Below are 20,403 nucleotides of genomic sequence, written 5' to 3'. Positions count from 1 at the left end.
TAGATATCATTAGATATAGCGGGTATCAATTAACTCTTCTCCCGCAGCGCTTGGATTCGAGCTGTCCTATCACGCCGGGACTTTTTCTGTTTCTCTTTCAAGAAAGCTTCGACGGACTTATCTCGCTCCAGCTTGAGGCCAGTTTTACCTCGTTTCCCAATATCGGCGCCTTTTGTTGGGGTGGTTCCTCCCTCACGTTTGGCACGCTGAGGTTGGTATCGTTCTTGAGGTGCATTCTTCGGTTCGTGGGGGAACAAATCACCCCAGCTTGATTTCCTTGCGTCGTAATACGGTTGCTTCCCTTGCGACCTTGGAATTGTCAATCGCATTATTTTGCCTAGATAGACGCTGAGTAAATGATCAGCGAGTAACTTGAAAGAGATCACCTTCCGGTGTACAGCTGTCAAGTATGACATGTCCGTTATTCTTCAGAGGAGGGAAGACTAAGCGAGGCCAGTGGTATGCCTCGAGTCTTAGGGCTGACTCTAAAGCCGAGAGAGACCCCGTCTCAGGTGATTGTCCATCGGTCGAGGTCAAGGAGGTCGATTCTTGTAGATGTTCCGGCACAGCAGCCATTTCTTCGTGCTCATCGTGGAGTACCAACTCTTTCCTGGGACTAGCCGCCTTCTGGTCTAGGTCTCTCCTACCAACCTCGCCGACTCTCCCCATTTTTACGTCGCTAGCGATAGGTCGAGGTCCCCTACGGATTGCTATGTACGAGTATTCGACGTCCTCATGGCCTACACCCGAGTGTTTCGTCCGCCGTATAAATGAGGGACGTTGAAGGCGTTGTGAAAAGCCGCAAACAAGTCGCGTGGATCCTGGGTGGTGAAGCGGACAAACTCCGTCGTGAGGACACTGAAAGATGAATGAGAACAGGCAAAGCAGAAAGCGACATCCAATACCGGCGCAATGACATGACATCCACTGGAATTCTCAGTGTGAGTTTCGGAGTCCGCAGATTCCTTTCGTCTCAGCAGGTACTCCCTGGCCTGGGCAATCGACTCGAAACCAGCTTTCGTACCATGATCGATGAGAACCTACGTTTCGTACGGCGTTACCGATATTGTAAGCACATGGCCGAAGAAATGACTGACGATGACATCGGCTCCGCTCTCCCACATTTCCTTGACAAGGGCTTTGCGTGCAATGGGGGTGGGTAAAGATGACAGAGTAAACGCGGAGAGTGCCAGGGTATTATGTCCTAGCGATCCTTGTACCTTGTCCCCTTCCTGAAAGCATTTCTGCCAGCTCAAACTCAAGGCACCAAGATCGAGGTCTGTCGACGCCTGGTCAAGTTACCATTTAGAAGCAGCAATGGAACGCCTTACTCTGCAGCAACCGTTTGCCAATTCTTACCAACCCTTCACGCTTGTCAATTCCTATGTAAGACGTAAGTCTTGAGTTGGCAACTTTCGAATCTTCCGCGTCTTGGGTAAGTCGGCGGGCCTGGAAAGCATATAGCGATGCCCTAAATCGCAAGTTATTTTCCAGCCCCTGCATCGCAACAAGTATTTACCATAGTCCGCTTCCCATCCCCGCCCCCCAATCGATGACATTATTGATGGACCACTCTGGTTCGAGCCTATGCTTTATGTGCTCCAGAACAGAAGTGATAGCTGAGAAATGAGCGGGAAGTGCAACAGATGCGAAGGCAGTTCCATCACGTTCGTAATGGCGCTCTGCCTGACGTCGAGACCGGTACTTGACATCGTACTCGACTTCCCATGCGTCTTCCGCCGATGAGTTGCCACTTTCATCAAAGAAGAGACGTTTGGCATCCTGATGAAGCCGCTGTTTGTCGGACTCTGAGAAGGGGTCTGTGAGAGACGAGACTAGGCGGATGCGAGTAACGCTCACCGGCTATGATGGAAGTGATGGAAGCCTGCAGTTCCAGTGGGAGGATAACCGCACCGATACGCTGGCTGCCAAAGTGTGCTGCAGGGGACTTTCTGAGGCTGTACTCATCGTGTGGCGCGTCGTCTGGCAGTAAAAGAGAGTCCTCGGTCCCCTCCACCGGAAGAGCCTCAAGTTCGCGTCGCGACGGCAGCGCAGCATCCTTTGGATTGTGCCGTTCCAATGAGATATCGACGTCCCTCAGCAGCGCCTGGAAACTTGGGTCTAGGTCTAGCGGAGGATTTGGCTGGGCAGTCTCCGTATTTGATGAGACATAGCGCCGCGCACCGCTGGGTCGGATTAGGCGGCGAGGTATTCTTCTGGCGCAAACGTGGAAGGCCACCAGTACATTGAGGCGAGGATGCATGCCCCTGTGTCGTGTGCGAGTGGGAGAAATAATGAGAGAGCGAAATTCAGTCGCCCACAACCTGCCTAACTCGGACTTGTCCTTTACCATGACCCCGGAGGCGACCTCGATGGGCGAAACCGATGACAGGCTGACCTCTGAACGGCCTGCAAAGCGTCTAAGGCTCGATGATGAGCAGGGCAGTCACCCCCACTCCCCGTCGGTGGCCGTGAACAACGACATCGACGAGGATGACATTGAAGTCGCGCCCGACATCAAGGAGGAGACCAAAGCTTCCGACCTCTACCTGGATACCGTACGTCGCGTTTCGCTCGCGTGCTGAATGGAGCTGACCGTTTGGCTAGATAAATCGAGCAGTCATGGACTTTGACTTTGAGAAAGTGTGTTCAGTGTCATTGTCGAATATCAATATCTATGGTTGTCTGGTTTGCGGGAAATACTTCCAAGGCCGTGGACGGAAATCATACGCCTACGCACATTCGATTCACGACGACCACCACGTATTTATCAATTTGGAGACCACCAAGGTGCGCGGTCGCGTCGACACGGACTACATCATCCACTGACTCATGATCAGGTGTATGTCCTACCCGATGGCTACCTAGTTTCGGATCCATCATTGGAAGACATTGCCTATGTATTGGCACCAGTGTTTACACCTGGCACCATATCGACGCTCTCCCCTCCTTCACTAACCCCTCGACCATCTTATGATCTCAAACAACGGCCATACATACCTGGATACATTGGTCTGAATAATATCAAGAGAAATGACCATCTAAACGTGATCATTCATTCGCTTTTGCATATCCCCCCGCTCCGGGACTATCTCTTGCTCTCCAATTTCAAAGGCAAAGAAACTGAGCTAGTGAAACGATTTGCCGCGTTAGCGAAGAAAATATGGAACCCTCGTCTCTTCAAGAGCCAAGTCAGTCCACACGAATTCTTACAAGAAGTCAACAGGGCCAGCGCTGGGAAGTTTCGACTGGAGGAGCAAGGGGACCCAGTTGACTTTCTTGGGTGGCTATTGAACCGGCTTCATAAAGACATGGGTGGAACCAAAAAGAAAAACTCGAGTTTGTGATTCGCTGACCCACGTTTTCGTCAACCGATCCCTCTACTTCCAGGTATCATCTTCCACACGTTTCAGGGTGAGCTTCGTGTCGAAGCACAGCAAGTTCTCGTGCGTCCCGACTTAGGCGAAAATGAGCGCCCCAGATTCGACATCGACCGTGGTAGGTCCCTGCAAGTTAATTTACAGCTTTAATCCACTGATTACTGTAAATAGAAATCAAGTCCATGGTTTCTCCTTTCTTGTTTCTTGCCGTAGATTTGCCTCCCCCTCCGCTCTTCCAGGACAGCGTTGAGAAGAATATTATACCGCAAGTCAGTATACACTCGATATTAGCCAAATATGATGGGACGACCACCCAGGTAAGCCCGCGTCAAACGTTACCTTTTAGAATGATCAACAACCTCGGCGTAGGAGTCGGCAGGACAGTTACGCCGGTTCAAATGCCAGCGCCTGCCACCATATATCATTTTGCATTTCAAACGCTTTACCAAAAATGTTTTCGTGGAAGAAAAAAATCCGACCATCGTCAATTTCCCGTTACGGGGTTTGGACTTTAAGGATTGTGGGTCCCTCTATGTTTCAAATCGGCGACAGCAAGCCCGACACCATTTTTGTTACAGATATAGATACTCCTGCCGACCAGCCATCGACAGTATACGACCTTATCGCCAACGTGACCCACGAATCGGTGGCAGGAACAACTCGAGATAAGGCCAACACGGTATGGAAGGTCCATCTGCGCGCAGCAGGAGGGGCTGGAGAGAACGAGAAGTGGTTCCTGATACAAGATCTCATCGTTGAGGAAACCCGCAAGGAAATGATTTTCCTTGGGGAAACTATCCTACAGGTGAGACGCTTTGGAAATTCATATTATGGGCGCTCAGTGTGTAATGCTCTCAGATTTGGGAAAGGCGTGCTCCTGACGCTCCATCAGACCGAGCCAAAGGCATGGATGTCGATGCTCAATGATTCCCGCTTCCGGGAGAGGCGGACGGAAAACATGCATGTCTCGCTCCACAGCTAATGTTGTTTGTACCTAGCCGGAGCATACTAGTTCCTTGATAGAAACCTAAACGTCAAAATCGTGTCTGTTGGATAAGAGAGCGCTAACTTCTATGTGAATAAATGGCTCAGTCAAGCAGGCATTGGTTACGACTCGGATGTCATGCTCTTATGGGCGACACTGGCATCATCCTGTGGGGCAATGATAGATGGCTTGGCTTCTGCTCTATCACTCATGCCTCAGCTAAAGCCGAAGGACAGTACTTTGGACTCAACTCACCCGGTTTGGCTTTTTACTTTCTCAGCACTAAGCAATGGCTGGAAGATGTAAATGCCCGAAAAAATCCCTGTAGAAGTCATGGGTAAACCTGATGCAGCTACTTTAAATAAGACGGGAGTCGAGAACCTGTAATGCCCGCGACAATATACGGGACCGCTCGTCCGCGAAATGCCATAGGTCGTCTGGAACGTGAACGTTGAGTTGAAACTCTACGTGTGACCGAGATGTGTGACAGAGTGATATAAATATAATTCAAACACCGCGAATTCTGATAACCAAATAGGGCGAGTTGTAGGCGTAAAGAAGCGAGGGCAAAGCGGCCTAATGTTTGTTATACACGTCTACATACTAGATACAACATTTCAGGCCTCGTTGGCCATGAGCCACTTAAGAATAAAATTACTCTCGGTTTTAGAATGAAAACACTGCGGCACAAACCTCTAAGGCTCGCCTTGAAGCTTCGTCCTTAGCAACCGATTTGCTGCTATGTGTCCCAGCGCCTCTGGCTTGTTGATCAACTTGATTATAATGTTAGAACTGAACAAGGAGAATGGATCAGATCACACTTTTGCACACTATGGTCCACGTAGGCGCGTTTTGCTGTTGAAGAGTGTTAATCCTTGATAAATCGATAAGTGGCACACTCACTACGCCGGCCTGGGACTCGTTGTAGGCCGCTCGAGTTGTTCCACCGTGGTCTTGCAGGTCTAATAAATGGTGTCTGAGCGCACAGAGTAGAGGCGGGATCGACTGAGCGACTTGCAGTTGTTCAGTGCAGTAACGTTCCCTGGTACGAACGACATGTCAGAGGGGGCGAAGTAATGACTATGGTGGCACGTACGTCCGTTTGCCGACATTATATGTTGATGTTGAAGTGGGTACGACGAGTGGTGCGATGAGTGTGAAAGCACCTCGATCCAATATGCGTCTTATATACACCTGAATGCAGCCATTCTGACCTTGTGATTTCGGACGCGGGACAGATAACTGACACTGAAAGATTAGGTGGGTTGGTACACTATGTCGCTCCATACAGACATTCCGTTCAGGTCGTCTCGTCGAGGCAACCAGTTTACAGCGGTGAGGAGAAACGATTAGCTCCTTTGAACTAGTTCATCTAGACAAGAGCGCGGCTCGGAGGTTTACAAACATATACGTTATCAGACAACCTCTATATCTGGGAAGCTCAATCCCGTTGCTCACCTTACACCATGCAGGGTGCCTCGGGCGACATCACCGCGATTTAGATAGTTTGTCACCGGTGCAACAACTAGTTCCGCAGCTCCCGTTGACCTTGGCTTTGCCCCGAGGCGGCGTTGTAAAATATAGTGACCGGTATATGGTTGAAACGCCTGGGAAATTGAGATAATTGTCTGCGACGATTTGATGGCGGACATGGAGGAATCAAATCAGATCGGCAGATTGTATGCATTGCCGAAACGACGCAACGGTCCTGGGCTGAAAGCTAGTAATTTCATAATACCCGGGACATGTGGGACGAAAGCGGGAGGAAATGATGGCGCAACGGCGCGTGTAGTGGGCACCCGGGTATCGAGCGTTTGTTGGCTCACTAAAGATGAGGAAGAGGTAACGTGAGACACGATACGAGGCCGGAAAATGACCCCGCATAGTCGCCGTCCGATCTAGTAGGAGCACGAAGCATTCAGCTTCTCACCGTCCAGAGGAGAGGAAGGCAAGGACACGAGGTAGGGCGTGATGCAGCAGACAACGAAGTCTGCGGGATTGCGAGACTTGAGCTTGGAGACCAATTGTTCGATCAACATCGTTGTAGAAGCTTAGATAATGATATACTCAGCTTCTGATTTCTACCACCATCCACCCACCTCTCCCACATCGAAGTCGAACAGCTCTAGCGAACCAGCGAAGACTGATACCCCGGCCTGTGGGAACTTCTTGAGACAACGCTTCTATAAATGTCCTAGCGATGTTGACTGGAAAGAAACGTTGGAATATATACACGATGTTCCAAGCCAGTGAAACTATAAATTATAGTCCTCCAGAGTGTAGAAGCTGCCCAGCTGCAGTACTAAATTAGGATGAGTGATGTAAACGATCGAAATCAAAAGTCCATGCCCGATCATCTTCATTCGCCCTCGTTCTCTTCCTGCAAAGACCTCAACGCAGCACCAGCTGCTTGCCTCTTGGCCAGAGTCTTTTTCCCGGCCGCTCCGGTTCCACGTGTTATACCATTAACTAGAAACATTCAAGGTCAACCACTATGACAAATATGACGAGAAAAGCATCATACTTCTGCAGCGGGCGGTCCACTGCGGCTCGTGGCCAACACCGGTCGCTTGGAAACTCCAGCTAAGAGAAGCTAGCATGTTGCGATCTTGAAGGTCTACGGACAGGGGGGAGTGAGCCAAAAGTCATACCTAGATGCTACTAGGCAATTACAATTGTTCAGAGCTACGATTTCATCACCTAGGGTGGATCATTGAGCAAAGTAGCAACATGGTTAAAGAGGAGCACATACTAGAGGGCATTGTCGAGTTCGTGTTGTGTCGTCCTCCATCGAAGAGCGAGCTCTTAAATATAGGAAGAGAGAGCAGCAGCAGGATGTCCATTTTGAAACGACGGCTATTTCATTAATATTCTTCGACGAAATTGTCCATGGCCAGGTCGAGAGATCTTCACAAAGAACAGAGGTTCACAGGGAAGACCACGGAGTAGTAGGAAGTCAAGGCTGAACACGAGACATGCATATGTCCAACTTCATATCCTAGCATCGTGACGAACCTCAAGGACGAACTGTTGTTATCATTGGCAACTGCTGCCGCCTGCGTTAAATGAGGTTTGTCAGTTCAGATATTTTCAGAATGTGCTTGAATCACTTTAATGTTCATATTGGGTAAACGAGAAGAAGAGCGCGCATGAGGACGGGGAACTCGCAACTTTACAGCTGAGCGAACCCGACAAACGGACATTCAAAGAGGCTATGTGCATTGTGCAGAACCTCGGTGGTTTAGGCGCTTTGGCAGAGGAAATGAAGTGCGTGAGACTCACGCCACAGACCAGTCTTTGTTTACATGTGTATATCCAGATCTCACAGTGACTTAGTGGCGCCGCTGAGACGATTAATTGAAAGAATACCAAAGAGATTGCATTGCAGGCAGTAGTAAGAGAAGATTCGATAAAAGAGAGAACTTAGGCATATGTGTCTCTGTGCGCCCAGAATTGCGTAGCTGCAGCCTCCTCTGCGCCACTCTTAGAATAAGCACTAGCTAATCCTGTGAAACCGGGGATCCCATCGACTGCAATAGTTGGCAGTAAGAAGGCGTCAAGCTTGCACAAGGATTGAGCGAGACCGACCATATATCATGCAGGACCAAACTTGGTGGCTTGCAGGACCAGAAGGAGTGGTCTCATAAACTATGTTTCTGCCGTTCTCTTGGCCCCAGTTGTGGACAGCACGTTTGTACGCTATACAAAAATGCGTCAGAAACCATGCACATATAAAGCGATATTTTCGGCCGTACAATTGTAATTGTAACCGGGGGGTCCTGGCATAGTGTGTAGATGTGTGGGCGTATAGATGGGTAGACTTGCTCGGCGGCTGGGTCGATTAGATGGCTTGGGGGATATCAGACAGTCCATATCTTCGAGGGTTTAAATAGGGAGAGGATGCTATTATTTCGCCAGTGTTTCCAGCTTGCCACATTTTACAACGATTCACTTCTGGACACGATTATTCGAGCTCCCATGCGATACGAGGCGTCCCGTTAGCCCTACCGTTCTGCCCTCGGGTTTGCCCAGCCGCCCGGGAAGAGGAAACTGCACCCCTGGCGCCAGAAGTACAGAATGCACAATAAAATCCTGTTGTGCGATATCGATTGCAACCTAAAGATCGTATTGCAGTTAGCTAAGCGCCAGTGGATGACTAGGTCTCGCGGCATACTCCACCTCACAAGAACCGCTGGGGCCAAGCAGGTGATTGTGCAGGATATATTGAGGGTCAACGCCTAGTAGAAGACAACAGGATGCGGTAAATGGGCGGCAAAGGGCTTGCATTACTACACCCGTATATAAAGCCAGTAGATCGCTTGGATTTAACGGTTGAAATCCACGGCATTCGATGCTATTGCGACGTGGCTGAGGTGCAGAATGATATTCTGAATATTTTCATGGATTAGAAAATTGGCCAAAGGCGCGAAGTAAATACACCATATAGACGCGGTTAGCCGCCCGTCGATAAATATACAGTCATCGTGCAGGGGCACTGAGCCACAGTCAAGACACCAGGACAGAAGGCCTTTTCGAGGTTAGACGCGGCCAAAGCGCCCAAGAATGCAAACGCCAGCGTTCCGAGGATACATTTCGATTGTGAAGGCGGCCCGGGCGGGATTAGGATTGCACGGAGGGGAAAACTTTAGAACCGTTTGAGGAGTCCAACCGTGGGGAGGAGAAGCGTAAGCGCCAGCAGAGTTTCAGCGGTTCGAGGGTTACTGGAGGACTTGCTGGAATTTGACACCACAGAAGACGTGAAGCTGTACAAAGTGTACCGGAATGGCAAGTAATCCCATTCTAAGCCGTAACACGACACTGTACGTAACCCGGGCAGGATCTCCATTGCAAAGTGACTCAGTTACGGGATGCTCCCGCGCAGTGGATGCCGGATACCGCTATTGTGTGAGAGAGAATCTTGATTCCGGACACGTATAGCATGTTCCGTAAGTGTTTCGTCTTCAAACCGTCCAGGACGTCATTTGGCTATTTCGGAGATTGGTATCGATCTTTCCATGATCACAAAGCAACTCATATGAGGATGGCCTCATTGCGTGATGGGGCCAAGAACCGAGTCCGACCGTAGATATCAAGTCATAACGCGAGGCCACGATGTCCATACGAATATATCGGGCCACGGCGTCGAGCTGGGAAATATTCGACCGTTGAGCTATTAATGCGTTTCCATCCCAGAGGCGCGCTGTGGTTTACCCTACGATTATAGACGCCGTGCAAGTTCGAATTCTCGAAGAGAATCGAGAAGGTCGCCGTGTTCTGGACTGACCAACGAACCAATGGGCACTGCACCACAGTAGAGGCGAATCGGACTACCGAATTCGTTGCCGGTTCGAGGAATGTACTCACCGAAGGTCATTGGGCTAACTCCAATGCAAATTCAAGCGGGTAGCCAATGTCCAAAGAGCGGAAATGCTTTGATGCGCCAAATGATCTCTGTATGACATGGAAGGATCAGCCAATCACCTTCTATATAACGGGAACTCGCTGTCTTGAGATGACAGGAACGGTTGATACATAGAAACAAAAGGACATGCTCCCAGATGCTCCCGTCATCATATTTTTCTGTCGGTGAATCCTAGTGAAATGTCCCTGAAATGTTCGGATTTAGTATGGCCGGCGTTGGTAATCGAGCCGACGGTGCTTACGATGGGTCCTTGACTGTCCTTGACCAATATGATGGCTTCAAGGTGAAGCTCAGCCGGTTGCGCTGGTTAATTACGGTGCACTTATCGGACTGATGACTTTGGCAGATCCGAATGATGCCAATGTTGGCATATGTGAGTTGAGTGGGGCCTTGGCTGGCAATGGACACGGCTCCCTGCAAGTTCAGAAATGCTGGCAGCATCCTGGCAGGTCCTTGCCTCTGCGGCGAGCATGGACGCCCTGATGAGGCGGCCTGGTCATGTCGTCCCGGTACAGGCACTTGCGGCGGTTGAACTTGGCTGAAGCGCGACGTGACCTATGTTCAGGGGATTCCGTCGGAGATTGTAATTTGATGCAGAGAGCTCGGCTGCAGCCGGCGGGCAGCAAAGATTCCATCAGAGAGCAACAACCTGTCCAGCTTTGAGCTCTCCTTCGTCCACAGCCTCTCCCTTCCCACAGCCCTTTTTCCTTTCTTCCTTACTCCCAGTCGCCTCCCCGCCCTCCTCTTCATCGTTGGCGACATCGACGACGCCACAGGCTAGCCAGTTTGTCGAGCAGGCACCATTTCTCACGCAAATTCCACTAAGAATCTCCGCGCTTCTTCTATTTTTTCACCGTTCAAAGGTGCTTCTATTACTTGTCTTCATTCATTCTTTGGACCTGCCTCACCACTACCGTCGAAATCGCAGCACAGCAGAGGGTGAACAGGTCTACTTTTCACTATGTCGCAGAGCCAGGGAGATATTCAAGAGCGGATTGCCGCCGCTCGCAGAGAGGCAGAGAGTTTGAAGGAAAAGATTCGAGCAAAGAGGGAATCGTCGGCGGACACAAGCTGTGAGCAGCATTCACTTTGAGACCGGGATAGTGCATCTGATAGTGCTGTGTGCCTGGTTATTCAGTGCGCGCGATGGCCGCAGAAGTCGACCCATTACCCAGAATAGTTATGCGCCCTCGACGGGCGCTGAAAGGACATCTTGCAAAAATCTACGCAATGCACTGGGCAGCCGATAGACGACACCTAGTTTCAGCTTCGCAGGACGGGAAACTCATCGTTTGGGATGCTTATACCACCAACAAAGTTCACGCCATTCCTCTTCGATCTAGCTGGGTTATGACTTGCGCTTACTCGCCATCGGGGAACTTCGTAGCCTGTGGTGGTCTCGACAATATCTGCTCTATCTACAACCTCAACAACAAGGACGCTGGCGCTAGCGTACGTGGCGCTCGGGAACTAAGCGCACACTCAGGTTATCTCAGCTGCTGTCGCTTCATCAACGACCGGCAAATCGTGACTAGTTCTGGTGATATGACGTGTATGCTGTGGGATATTGAAGCTGGTGTCCGGGTGGTTGAGTTCAGCGACCATACGGGTGATGTAATGAGGTACAATTTTTTCAATTACGTCTCGAAGATGTTCTCACACCGACTATCTCAATAGCTTGTCTCTGGGACCTAATCAGAACGTTTTTGTATCCGGAGCCTGCGACGCAACAGCAAAACTCTGGGATATTCGTAGCGGACGAGCAACACAGACCTTCACTGGTCATGAGTCCGATATTAACGCTGTCCAGTCAGTTTTTCGCGCCTTCTTCACTTGATGGCTTACTTAGCAGCGGCGCCAATACAGATTCTTCCCCAACGGTGATGCCTTCGCTACAGGATCGGACGATGCGTCCTGTCGCTTGTTTGATATTCGAGCTGACCGGGAACTAAACGCGTTTACCCACGATAATATTCTTTGTGGAATCACCTCTGTTTCATTCTCCATCTCCGGGCGTATTCTCTTCGGTGGTTATGATGACTGGACGTGCAATGTCTGGGACACGCTGAGAGGTGAACGTGTGGGTGTTCTCACTGGCCATGAGAACAGAGTCAGTTGTTTGGGTGTAAGCGCAGATGGCATGGCTCTTTGCACAGGAAGTTGGGATAGTACGCTCCGAGTACGTTCTAGTTGTTTCACAGCCGTTTGCTTGAAGCTCATCGTCGTTCACAGGTTTGGGCGTAATCTTCCGTTACACATGTTATTCCCCCTTGCAAATCCTCCATCCCTTCCCATCCTGTGTTTTCTTTCAGCTGGCATTGATATCTGTCTACTTATATGATCGCTCTCCTTTTACTCACTTGCGAGCCGCCTTCGAACATGTTGGAATGGACGCCTCGACTCGATCCAGTCTTTACAGGATATCGCTATTATTGCACCTCGTTAACCGTGTTACCTAGCGGGCAACATGTATATATTTCTCGCACGTATTACCCTTCAAGATCCATTCCTAACTTGCCTCAACTCTCCGTTTCCCTTTTCTTATGGTCTACGTAAATAACGGCAATTCTATTTCATAAGGCATAGTCGGAATTCCATATACTTGTACTTGCATTCGTTTGGCAAAATTCTGAGTGTTTGCGTTATCTATTTATGAGGCGCAGCTACACGCGTGAGCACGACACGTCGTCATTCATCACTATCCCGTACGCTGACGCCGCTGGACGACCGCCAAGCTCCCGAAACCTCCCATTCACTCACGACTTTGACTTTTGACCCTCGGTTAGCCTCTTATATACCTCAAATCCTACAATAATGTCTGAAGATGACCGCGCGGCCAAGGCAGCGAGAGCGAAGGCCCTGGTGGGTTTCTCCAATGAACGACCGTGTTCACAATAGGTTAATGACCGCCTGAGCAGCTAAAGAAGAGACAGCAGAAGAAAGCAGCTGGAACACCGGCGACAGACTCGCAGTCCGTCAGCAGTCCCCCCTCGTCGCGGCCATTTACACCACAACTCTCTGACCAACCACCATCATCTGAGCCGAGCACCAGCCCGCCCGTTGGCGCGGATACTCAATTTCGGGACCCAGCAAGCTTGTATGTGTCGTTTCGGGTTCTCTTATCATGTAGCAATACTGATGCGAATCTTGGAAACAGGTTTGGCGATGCTCCTGACGGAGACGACTCTTGGATAAGAGCACTATCGCGGGTAGACCCACCTGCGCCTCAGCTACCGACCGACGTCACAAGCCCTTCTCATACTTCCACGTCGCCTCGACTTTCGAATGGCTCTGGACATCACGACGACAAATTTGTGAAGGCACTGGAGGCTGAAAGAGACACTCTGCGCTCAGAAATAGAACGGTTGACTGGTGTGCGATTAGGTGTGTGCCCAAGTACGCGTTCGTGTTCTGTTTAATGTAATTAATGTACCGGAATTTAGAACTCCAAGAGACAGGCTCCAGGCTCCAGGATTCGGAGTCCAAGCTTGCCAAAGAACAAGAGCGGTCGAATGCTTTGGAAGCTCAACTCCAACGGGCGCAGTCTGAGAAGGACGCGGCTGTGGGCATCCAACAGAGTCAACAGCAGACTATTTCACTTTTGGTATCCGAGAAAGCATCTCTCACATCCGATTTGGAACTACTTAGTGAAGTACAACAAAGTATACGCGCATTCTGTCCTATCATGGGTATCCTGTCTCACCGCGCTTCGCACAGATGCTCGCGAGTCCGCTGCTCAGCTAGCCGCGGAAAAGGCTAGAGGCGATGCTCTCGCCGATCGCGTTCGTCAACTGGCAGCCAAGGTCCTCGAGGTCTCGCAGCAAGTTGCTGAGTATGAAAGCAAAGAGAAGGACCTCTCGGAGCGGTGCCGCGATCAAGTTGGTCCATCCGTTCACTGCTCTTGTTCTCGCTAACCTGGAAACCACGTAAGGAACGGGAACTTCAGCTTGCAAATGGGAAAATAAAGCAACATGAAGCCGAGTCGGCCCAACACCAGCAACGAGTTCGCGATCTGGAAGAGCAGATTCAAAGCGATGACCGAGCTGAAAGGTTGGAGGAGTCACTGCAGAATACACGCGACCGGGCGGATGAGCTTGAGCTGAAACTAACCAAATTGAAACAGGTGTGGTTTGCTCCCATCCTCGCCGCCTTTCCTGCGCTCATCATTCTATCATGCAGTCTCATCAAAATCTGACGTCCGACCGCAACGAGCTTGCATCTCAGCTGGACACTGCACGGGACGTAGAGGCGAAGTCCAGATCGAGGATTGCCGAACTGGAAGAACATCAGCAAGCCCTGCAGACTCAACTCCATGCTGTAACTGCGGAGAAGGAAGCAGTACAAAAAGAAAGCGCCGAGCTGCAGAGTCAAGTCAGCTCCCACCAGGTCGCCACCAGGAGTCTGCAGGACAAATTCGAATCGGCCACGAAGGAGCTCGCGAGGCTATCTCATGAACTGGGGACTACGCAAACCGAGCTACGGAATGCAATACGTCGGGCCGAGGATGCGGAGCGAACACAGGCCGACCTCCAGACTGAGGGAACCAATCTCATGCGCTCCTTGGACGAGATGCGCCCCAAGATCGTTGAGCTCACGGGCGTCAAGCTGGAACTTGGCGAACAGATCGAGAGTTTGGAGCGTACCTTGAAGATGCGGGACTCGACTATCAACGAACTTGAATCTGAGCTAGACCAATTACGAGAGGAGAATGAAGAGGTCACTAAGAAATTGCAATCTGCCCTCACGCTCCAAGAAAAGGACCAGTCTCAATCTCAGGCTGGCCTAGCGGATCTGCAAAAGGCCTACTCGGACGTACAGGCTGAACTAGAGTCTGCCATGGCCAGTGTTCGCTCCCTGGAGTCAGAAAGGAGTAGTCACCACCAGGAAGCTACGCATCGATTGGACGTCATCAACGATCTTAAGAAAACGTCAAAGGAACAGGCGGACAAAATCGTGTCCCTGCGGCGTGAGTTGGACGAACAATTGGCTGAGCAGGTAGAATGATCTTTCTATCCCTGGGAAATAACGACTCACCTTGCCTTGATAGGACGAGAACCAGGACCTTTTGGATCGCATCCAGGGTGAACTAGAAGCTCTACGTGACGAATTGACTCACAAGGACGAAGAAATCGAGCGTCTGCGCCAGAATTCGTCTCCGACCAAGTCCAACGATCCCCATTCTCTCGACTATGAAATAGTTGACTCACTACGGCAGCAGCACGCCCTTGAACTCTCGACTGCCCAATCCACTATCAGAGCTTTGGAGGACTCTGCTTTCGAGGCTCAGTCGAGAGCTCACGCCCTCCAAAAGCAGGTGGTTGCACTGGAGGAGCAAGTTGCAGCCCAACGGTCGACATCAAGAACTAGCGGGCAAAGACCGTTCTCCCCCGTCAATGGTGTACCTTCACGACCTTCTAGTCGCGGACACGGGCACCGGTCCACGAGCAGTTTATCCGCGCCGCCAATAACGCGATCCGTTTTTGAACAACACCTCAGTCCAGAAACACTTCACAAACGCAAAGTTAGCTTGTCTATGCTGAAAGCTCGCATTGAGAGTGAAACCGCTGCGACTTCACATCCACCTTCAAGAACCATGTCCCCCATACCCGACAATATGTCAGAGCCCTACGATGATCACGACCACCACCATCATGCTCACCACCAGCACTCTGATTCTCTCCCACATAACAGATCACACTTCCTCGATGAATCCCACGTATTCTGGTGTCATTCATGTAGCGGTGATCTGGTGGTGCTATGATTTGGTTGATGTCCTATCCAAGGTTTCGTATGATTATACTACAATTGATTGTAATGAATGATTGAAAGATGGTGATGATGCATATCGATGATGAACGCTGGGTAAAGTACTACACAAGAAAGGCCATTGCATGAGTCAGATGTACAAAAGATACCAACGAGAGACGGGGAAAGATTGATGAAATGAGAGTAACACTCTAAAATATCTTGCCACGCTTCGTGCGAAGGGTACGAAGCTTTTGCAAAAGATCCTGTGAAACAATACGTGAGGAAGAGCCGAATGAAGGGCGCATAGTGGACATACCTCGACTTCGTCGGGCTGGAGGGTGCCACGTTTGCGTTCGTCCTCTAGACCCTTTTCTATACTCTCCAGGATATCGTGGATCAATTCACGATAGTTCACGCCAAAGAACTGGGTCAACTTGGCCGCCCGCCGTCTACGAAGTTGGAAATCAGTGATTTCGGGTTTGGGGGTGGTGATGCTGATCAAGCTGGCGCGGTTGTGGAGGCCGGTAGAGGAGGGGAAGTAGTCCGAGGCTGCAGAGAAGTCGGTGGAGATAGTTGCAAGAGATGTGCGAGCAGGGAGAGAACGGCGCCGTTCGGACTTGATGGACGCAGTCGAGAGTTTACGGTTAAGTGGGAGCGCTGAACGAGCAAACTCTTGGAGCGTTGTTGGAGAAGGGCCTGGGGAAGAGGTAGCATCGTCGTCGGCAGAATGGAGGTATTCATGGAGTTCAGCTAAGGACTCTTTGTCATCCTATTGGACGATACACCAGCGAGGGTCAGTTCGTAAATCACACTAGCGAGGATGGAAGAAAGACTGACTCTATCAATGATGTCGTTTAACGAGTTCAAGGAATGTTGATAGTGAGAATAGACATTGGACCTGAGAAGGACTGGATTGACAGCGGACGGTGGTGAGCGAGACTGAGGTTCTTCGGAGATGGAGCCGCCTTTGCTTGGAAGGAGCAGTTTGCTAGATTCTGAAGTACCGGGCCGTTCGGATTTCCTGAGCTTAGGCTTAGGATATGGGAACGAGCCCGACTTGGTGGCAGCGGTGGTCGAGAATTGGTTGTTGCTCTTGAGGTTCGGAACCACTGGGGACTCAGGCGGAGTATTCAAGGCAAAGGTACGCGCAGGACCAACAGGGAGTGATGGTGATGGAGCGTGTCGGGTGTGATAGAGAGTTTGAGGAGGGGCGACTCCAAATAGCTAGGAACGTATCATCAGAACACATTGAAAGCTAGACAAAGGAGTGCACAAGTGGGCGCAAATACTCACCCGTTCCATTTTCTGCGCTCTCTTAACGTTGATAGATTTCTCCCTATCATTGAGATCTTCCTTCACGCGATCTATGTCGTCTGACCAAGACGTCGGGAGTGCAGCTGCACTACTGCTTCGCCGCCGTCGTAACCACATTTTCCTGGACAAGTCGTCCGTGGGGAGAAGCATGGGAGAATCGAGTTTAGTATCGATGTCCAGATCGGGGTTCGTGGCGAAGGTGAGAGGTGGTAAGGAGTCGCTTGGGTCACCAGGCAATCCAAGAGCAAGATTCGCAGGCACCCGTGAGCCTAAAAACCTGTGCAATTTGGCGAGCTTCTCGCGTTTGCGCCTCCTTTCCTCCTCAGCTTGCTCCTCTGGGGACATATTCTCATATAAAGATAGCGCGGCAGACAGTGCTCTGGTGCGGCGTCTGCCGGAAATGCTGTCTCCAGAGATGGGATCAGGACCAATGATGCTGGCGGAGGTGCCTTCGTTGTCGAGTGTATCATCTGCGTCTGATAGATCGATGAAAGATGTGGGGGAATCTGGACGTATCTTCTGATCTTGTGTATTCTGATGTATCCGGCCATCCCAGTCACTCGACGGCACGCCTTCCTCTGTGCCAATCTCAATCGCATGATCTGAGTGGTGGTCTTTGTTAGAGTCATCAAGATCGTCAACGCTATCCTGGTTCAAACTATCATCGTCGAGGAAAGACACATCCTCCGTGACCAGGGGGTTTGAATGCCTCCGGCCTCGAGCAGTAATATATTGAGTACCCTCTGGCGGAGGCCACGCTGGCTTGGAGGGTTCCTTGCCAACAGATACAGAAGCGGAGCCACGACTATGCTGGACGCGCTGCTTCAGAGACTGGCCCTGTAGATTGACACATTGTTGGTTTAGGACGTCAGGGCCAGGAGTTTGACCGAAGACCTGGGCGAGCTTCTGTGATTTCCGTATACGCTCAGCTCGCTCTTCGGGATTCAGGAGATTAGTGGTGGAAGGAAGTGAATCGCTGATGGAACGGGTATCGAGCGGCGAAGGTGCGGGCGACGGTTTTGGTGAAGCTGAAAGTAACGTAGATATCCCAAGTGGCGTGGTCGGACGGTTAAAGATCGGTTTCGGCGTATTAGGTATAGGGGGCTTCGGCGATCGAGAGCGACCACGAGGCTTCTTCGCGAACATGGAGTAGCTCGAAGGAGAAGGTTGCGCGTTGCCTTCCTCCGAGGAGGATCTAAGGTGCGCCGTCGGTGTAGATGGTCGCGAAGTAGGTTTGGGGTCCGTGCGCGGATCATTGGGCGGGAAAGAGCCTACTTGGGCTGGCGGCGACACCAAATCAATGAATGAATCTCGTTCCACATCATGATCTAGAGATACCGCGCTGCGATGGCCGCTCATGAGATTTCTGAGGCTAGACATTCTGTCTGGGGGCAGCAAGAGCGGGGTGAGGCGTGCTGGGTGGATATGCGAGGAGGATGAAGGGTATATTGTGCTGGAAATGCTGATCCTGTGGTCGTCGTGATGGTCGTAGAGAGAGGAGCGACTGGGGCTGTCTTCGTCTGAGTAGAGGGATGCGCTCGGTGCTGATGAAGGAGAATCGTGGGAAAGGTACAGAGCCCGCGCAGGGCCACCTCCGCCGACTCGGTGTCCAAAGCCTGCATCGTCGACTCGGCGGATGTCCAAGATTGGTGTCTCATGTTGACCCATCCCCGTGGCGCCTATCACTTTGGTTTTTTTCATGAAACAGAACCCTCGAAAGTCAGTATTTCATTCGAAACCACAAAAGAGAAAGAAAAAAGTGACATGTCGGCGAAACTTCCAAGGGACTCACCGTTCTTGTTCTTGGATGCTGCTGTAAATTTTCCTCGAGCTGCGAGAATGAGGCCGCGAGCTAGCTTCGAAGTCACCTCTGCGCGTTCTGTGCCGCTACTGGTGCTGGGTCGACTCGGTGCGTGGTTCTTACTTTCGCTCTTGCTTTTTATTAAACTTTTACCGAACAATTTGTTTAGGTTGTCAACTTTGGCGAACGTCGACAGTGGTGATGGCGGTTGTGAACTCGCTTCAGTTGCTGACGATGGTTGCTTGAGATCATGATCTTGCGATGACCGGACATCACCCGGTGATCCAGACGGCGAACCCCCTTCCGCACCGTGACCTCGTCTAGAACTAACTTCGCCCCACGGAGAAGAGTCGGCATGAGAACCATCTACTGCCGTAGTGGAATACGCAGGCTGATCTTCAACTAGACTGCCAAGTTCAAAGCAGGGAATTGGGTTGATGTAGGGATTCGAATTTCGGTGGGGTTCGAGGTCTGGGTCCGTCACGTCCTCCTCGTGCTTGATCTCATCTCGCTCTGATAACGTGGGTGACCGTGGCCATCTAGGCTTTCGCGGAGGGGGAGGTAGTCCTTCGGTTCCGCTCGCCACCGGGGAGGTCTTGGTTATCGTGGAGACTACAGCACCCACGCTGGCTGCCCTCGCCAAACCCTTCGACCGTCGCACCTTCTCGTTATACTCTAGCATTGCGTCTAAATTCGGCGAGATCACCAGTGAGCACTGACTACGCCTAGTCGTTAATCTCTTCTCCATTGGGCCTTCCTCCAGTAAGCCTGCAGTCCAAGATCAACCACACGCGCACTATCAAGAAGCACAGAGCCGCACCAATACCACGGGAGAGTTCTTCCACTTCCTGACTCTTACCAACGATACGGGGAGTGAATGGTACCTTCACAAAGTCTTCTCAGCACCGCATGCAAGATGATATCTGCCTTTGATATCTTCCTGATGGTCCAACCTCACGTCTGCTGTGTTTTGATGGACGCAAGGGGGAGCTGTTCTTGTCTCCAAGAATATATGTTATGCCTTTGAACAGCTGTCGAGATGGTTCTGCAAGTTTGATGATGGTAAGTCTCCTTTCCCTTGTTACGAGGTCAGCACGGGGCTCCTAGAGATAAGATGGTTAGTCCCTCATTTCACCGGCAGCGTGGTTCCAACTCACTATGTCTATGCACCGCAGAAAACAATACCCTCGAAGTTCAGGAACACGTTTGTACGTCGACGCGACAACCAGCAGCAAAGTAGGGGAATGGTGAAGAACGATGACCCAAGAGTCACGGAGCTTCGTCGCTAAGGTGGTGGGCGTGTTCATTCTCCCGGCTTCGACATTCATTGGCGTTTCAGAATACCTACACATCTCCAGAAGGGAATCCAATGGGAGTCGTTGAGTCATGCTGTAACATCAGTTTGCAGGTTCGCACAACGTGGCTTGTTCGCTTCGGCGGGGAATTTAAAGTCGTGGATTCGCGTATACTTTGCGATAATTACATGTTGAGCGGTGACCGTCGCACCCTAAAATTATCCGCACCACCTTCGTTTACAGCCGCTACGCTAGATTCAGATACGACGGAGAGCAAACCACAATCATCAAGTTTCTCATACACGTTGGAACGCCCATCAGTCATCGAGGACACTTACGTTGATCGGGTTTACGGCGGCGACACCCACAGGATTCATTTGCCAACTACGATCCTGTATCCAAATGCAATAATAAATATATGAGTACACAGAACGGGGATTGATGAAATGTAAGAAACC

At 50.8% G+C, this 20,403-nt stretch overlaps 7 protein-coding genes across 7 annotated transcripts; 3 read left to right on the top strand and 4 right to left on the bottom strand.

The window, feature by feature from the left end:
* Nucleotides 1-29: 29 nt before the first annotated feature.
* RSM22 (37S ribosomal protein S22) lies at nucleotides 30-2,263 on the bottom strand (the record flags this gene model as incomplete). The annotated part of the gene is made up of 7 exons (XM_036772757.1): nucleotides 30-337; nucleotides 387-679; nucleotides 745-1,040; nucleotides 1,098-1,279; nucleotides 1,332-1,471; nucleotides 1,520-1,808; nucleotides 1,861-2,263. The coding sequence occupies 7 exons, from the start codon at nucleotides 2,261-2,263 to the stop codon at nucleotides 30-32; spliced, it is 1,911 nt and encodes a 636-aa protein (XP_036634230.1).
* Nucleotides 2,264-2,351: 88 nt separating this feature from the next.
* Nucleotides 2,352-4,307, top strand: PC9H_003162 (uncharacterized protein; the record flags this gene model as incomplete). The annotated part of the gene is made up of 8 exons (XM_036772756.1): nucleotides 2,352-2,558; nucleotides 2,608-2,790; nucleotides 2,841-3,339; nucleotides 3,391-3,498; nucleotides 3,552-3,697; nucleotides 3,750-3,900; nucleotides 3,959-4,185; nucleotides 4,239-4,307. The coding sequence occupies 8 exons, from the start codon at nucleotides 2,352-2,354 to the stop codon at nucleotides 4,305-4,307; spliced, it is 1,590 nt and encodes a 529-aa protein (XP_036634229.1).
* Nucleotides 4,308-6,724: 2,417 nt separating this feature from the next.
* On the bottom strand, nucleotides 6,725-7,208 carry PC9H_003161 (uncharacterized protein; the record flags this gene model as incomplete). Its single annotated transcript, XM_036772755.1, has 4 exons — nucleotides 6,725-6,834; nucleotides 6,890-6,982; nucleotides 7,039-7,065; nucleotides 7,118-7,208. 4 exons carry the CDS (start codon nucleotides 7,206-7,208, stop codon nucleotides 6,725-6,727), a joined length of 321 nt encoding a protein of 106 aa, XP_036634228.1.
* Nucleotides 7,209-7,788: 580 nt separating this feature from the next.
* Nucleotides 7,789-8,151, bottom strand: PC9H_003160 (uncharacterized protein; the record flags this gene model as incomplete). Its single annotated transcript, XM_036772754.1, has 3 exons — nucleotides 7,789-7,895; nucleotides 7,954-8,064; nucleotides 8,121-8,151. 3 exons carry the CDS (start codon nucleotides 8,149-8,151, stop codon nucleotides 7,789-7,791), a joined length of 249 nt encoding a protein of 82 aa, XP_036634227.1.
* Nucleotides 8,152-10,748: 2,597 nt separating this feature from the next.
* On the top strand, nucleotides 10,749-12,031 carry GPB1 (guanine nucleotide-binding protein subunit beta 1; the record flags this gene model as incomplete). Its single annotated transcript, XM_036772753.1, has 5 exons — nucleotides 10,749-10,860; nucleotides 10,926-11,409; nucleotides 11,465-11,596; nucleotides 11,654-11,966; nucleotides 12,020-12,031. The coding sequence occupies 5 exons, from the start codon at nucleotides 10,749-10,751 to the stop codon at nucleotides 12,029-12,031; spliced, it is 1,053 nt and encodes a 350-aa protein (XP_036634226.1).
* A 570-nt stretch (nucleotides 12,032-12,601) lies between these two features.
* Nucleotides 12,602-15,548, top strand: PC9H_003158 (uncharacterized protein; the record flags this gene model as incomplete). The annotated part of the gene is made up of 8 exons (XM_036772752.1): nucleotides 12,602-12,649; nucleotides 12,706-12,884; nucleotides 12,945-13,171; nucleotides 13,231-13,449; nucleotides 13,505-13,665; nucleotides 13,719-13,910; nucleotides 13,967-14,782; nucleotides 14,835-15,548. 8 exons carry the CDS (start codon nucleotides 12,602-12,604, stop codon nucleotides 15,546-15,548), a joined length of 2,556 nt encoding a protein of 851 aa, XP_036634225.1.
* Nucleotides 15,549-15,744: 196 nt separating this feature from the next.
* PC9H_003157 (uncharacterized protein) lies at nucleotides 15,745-19,978 on the bottom strand (the record flags this gene model as incomplete). The annotated part of the gene is made up of 8 exons (XM_036772751.1): nucleotides 15,745-15,798; nucleotides 15,852-16,304; nucleotides 16,373-16,759; nucleotides 16,829-18,528; nucleotides 18,642-19,418; nucleotides 19,477-19,534; nucleotides 19,604-19,753; nucleotides 19,808-19,978. 8 exons carry the CDS (start codon nucleotides 19,976-19,978, stop codon nucleotides 15,745-15,747), a joined length of 3,750 nt encoding a protein of 1,249 aa, XP_036634224.1.
* Between the last annotated feature and the right edge of the window lie 425 nt (nucleotides 19,979-20,403).

The sequence above is a fragment of the Pleurotus ostreatus genome, assembly GCF_014466165.1.
Source record: "Pleurotus ostreatus strain PC9 chromosome Unknown scaffold_2, whole genome shotgun sequence".
Classification (NCBI taxonomy): domain Eukaryota; kingdom Fungi; phylum Basidiomycota; class Agaricomycetes; order Agaricales; family Pleurotaceae; genus Pleurotus; species Pleurotus ostreatus.
This window is presented reverse-complemented; position numbering and strand designations above follow the sequence as displayed.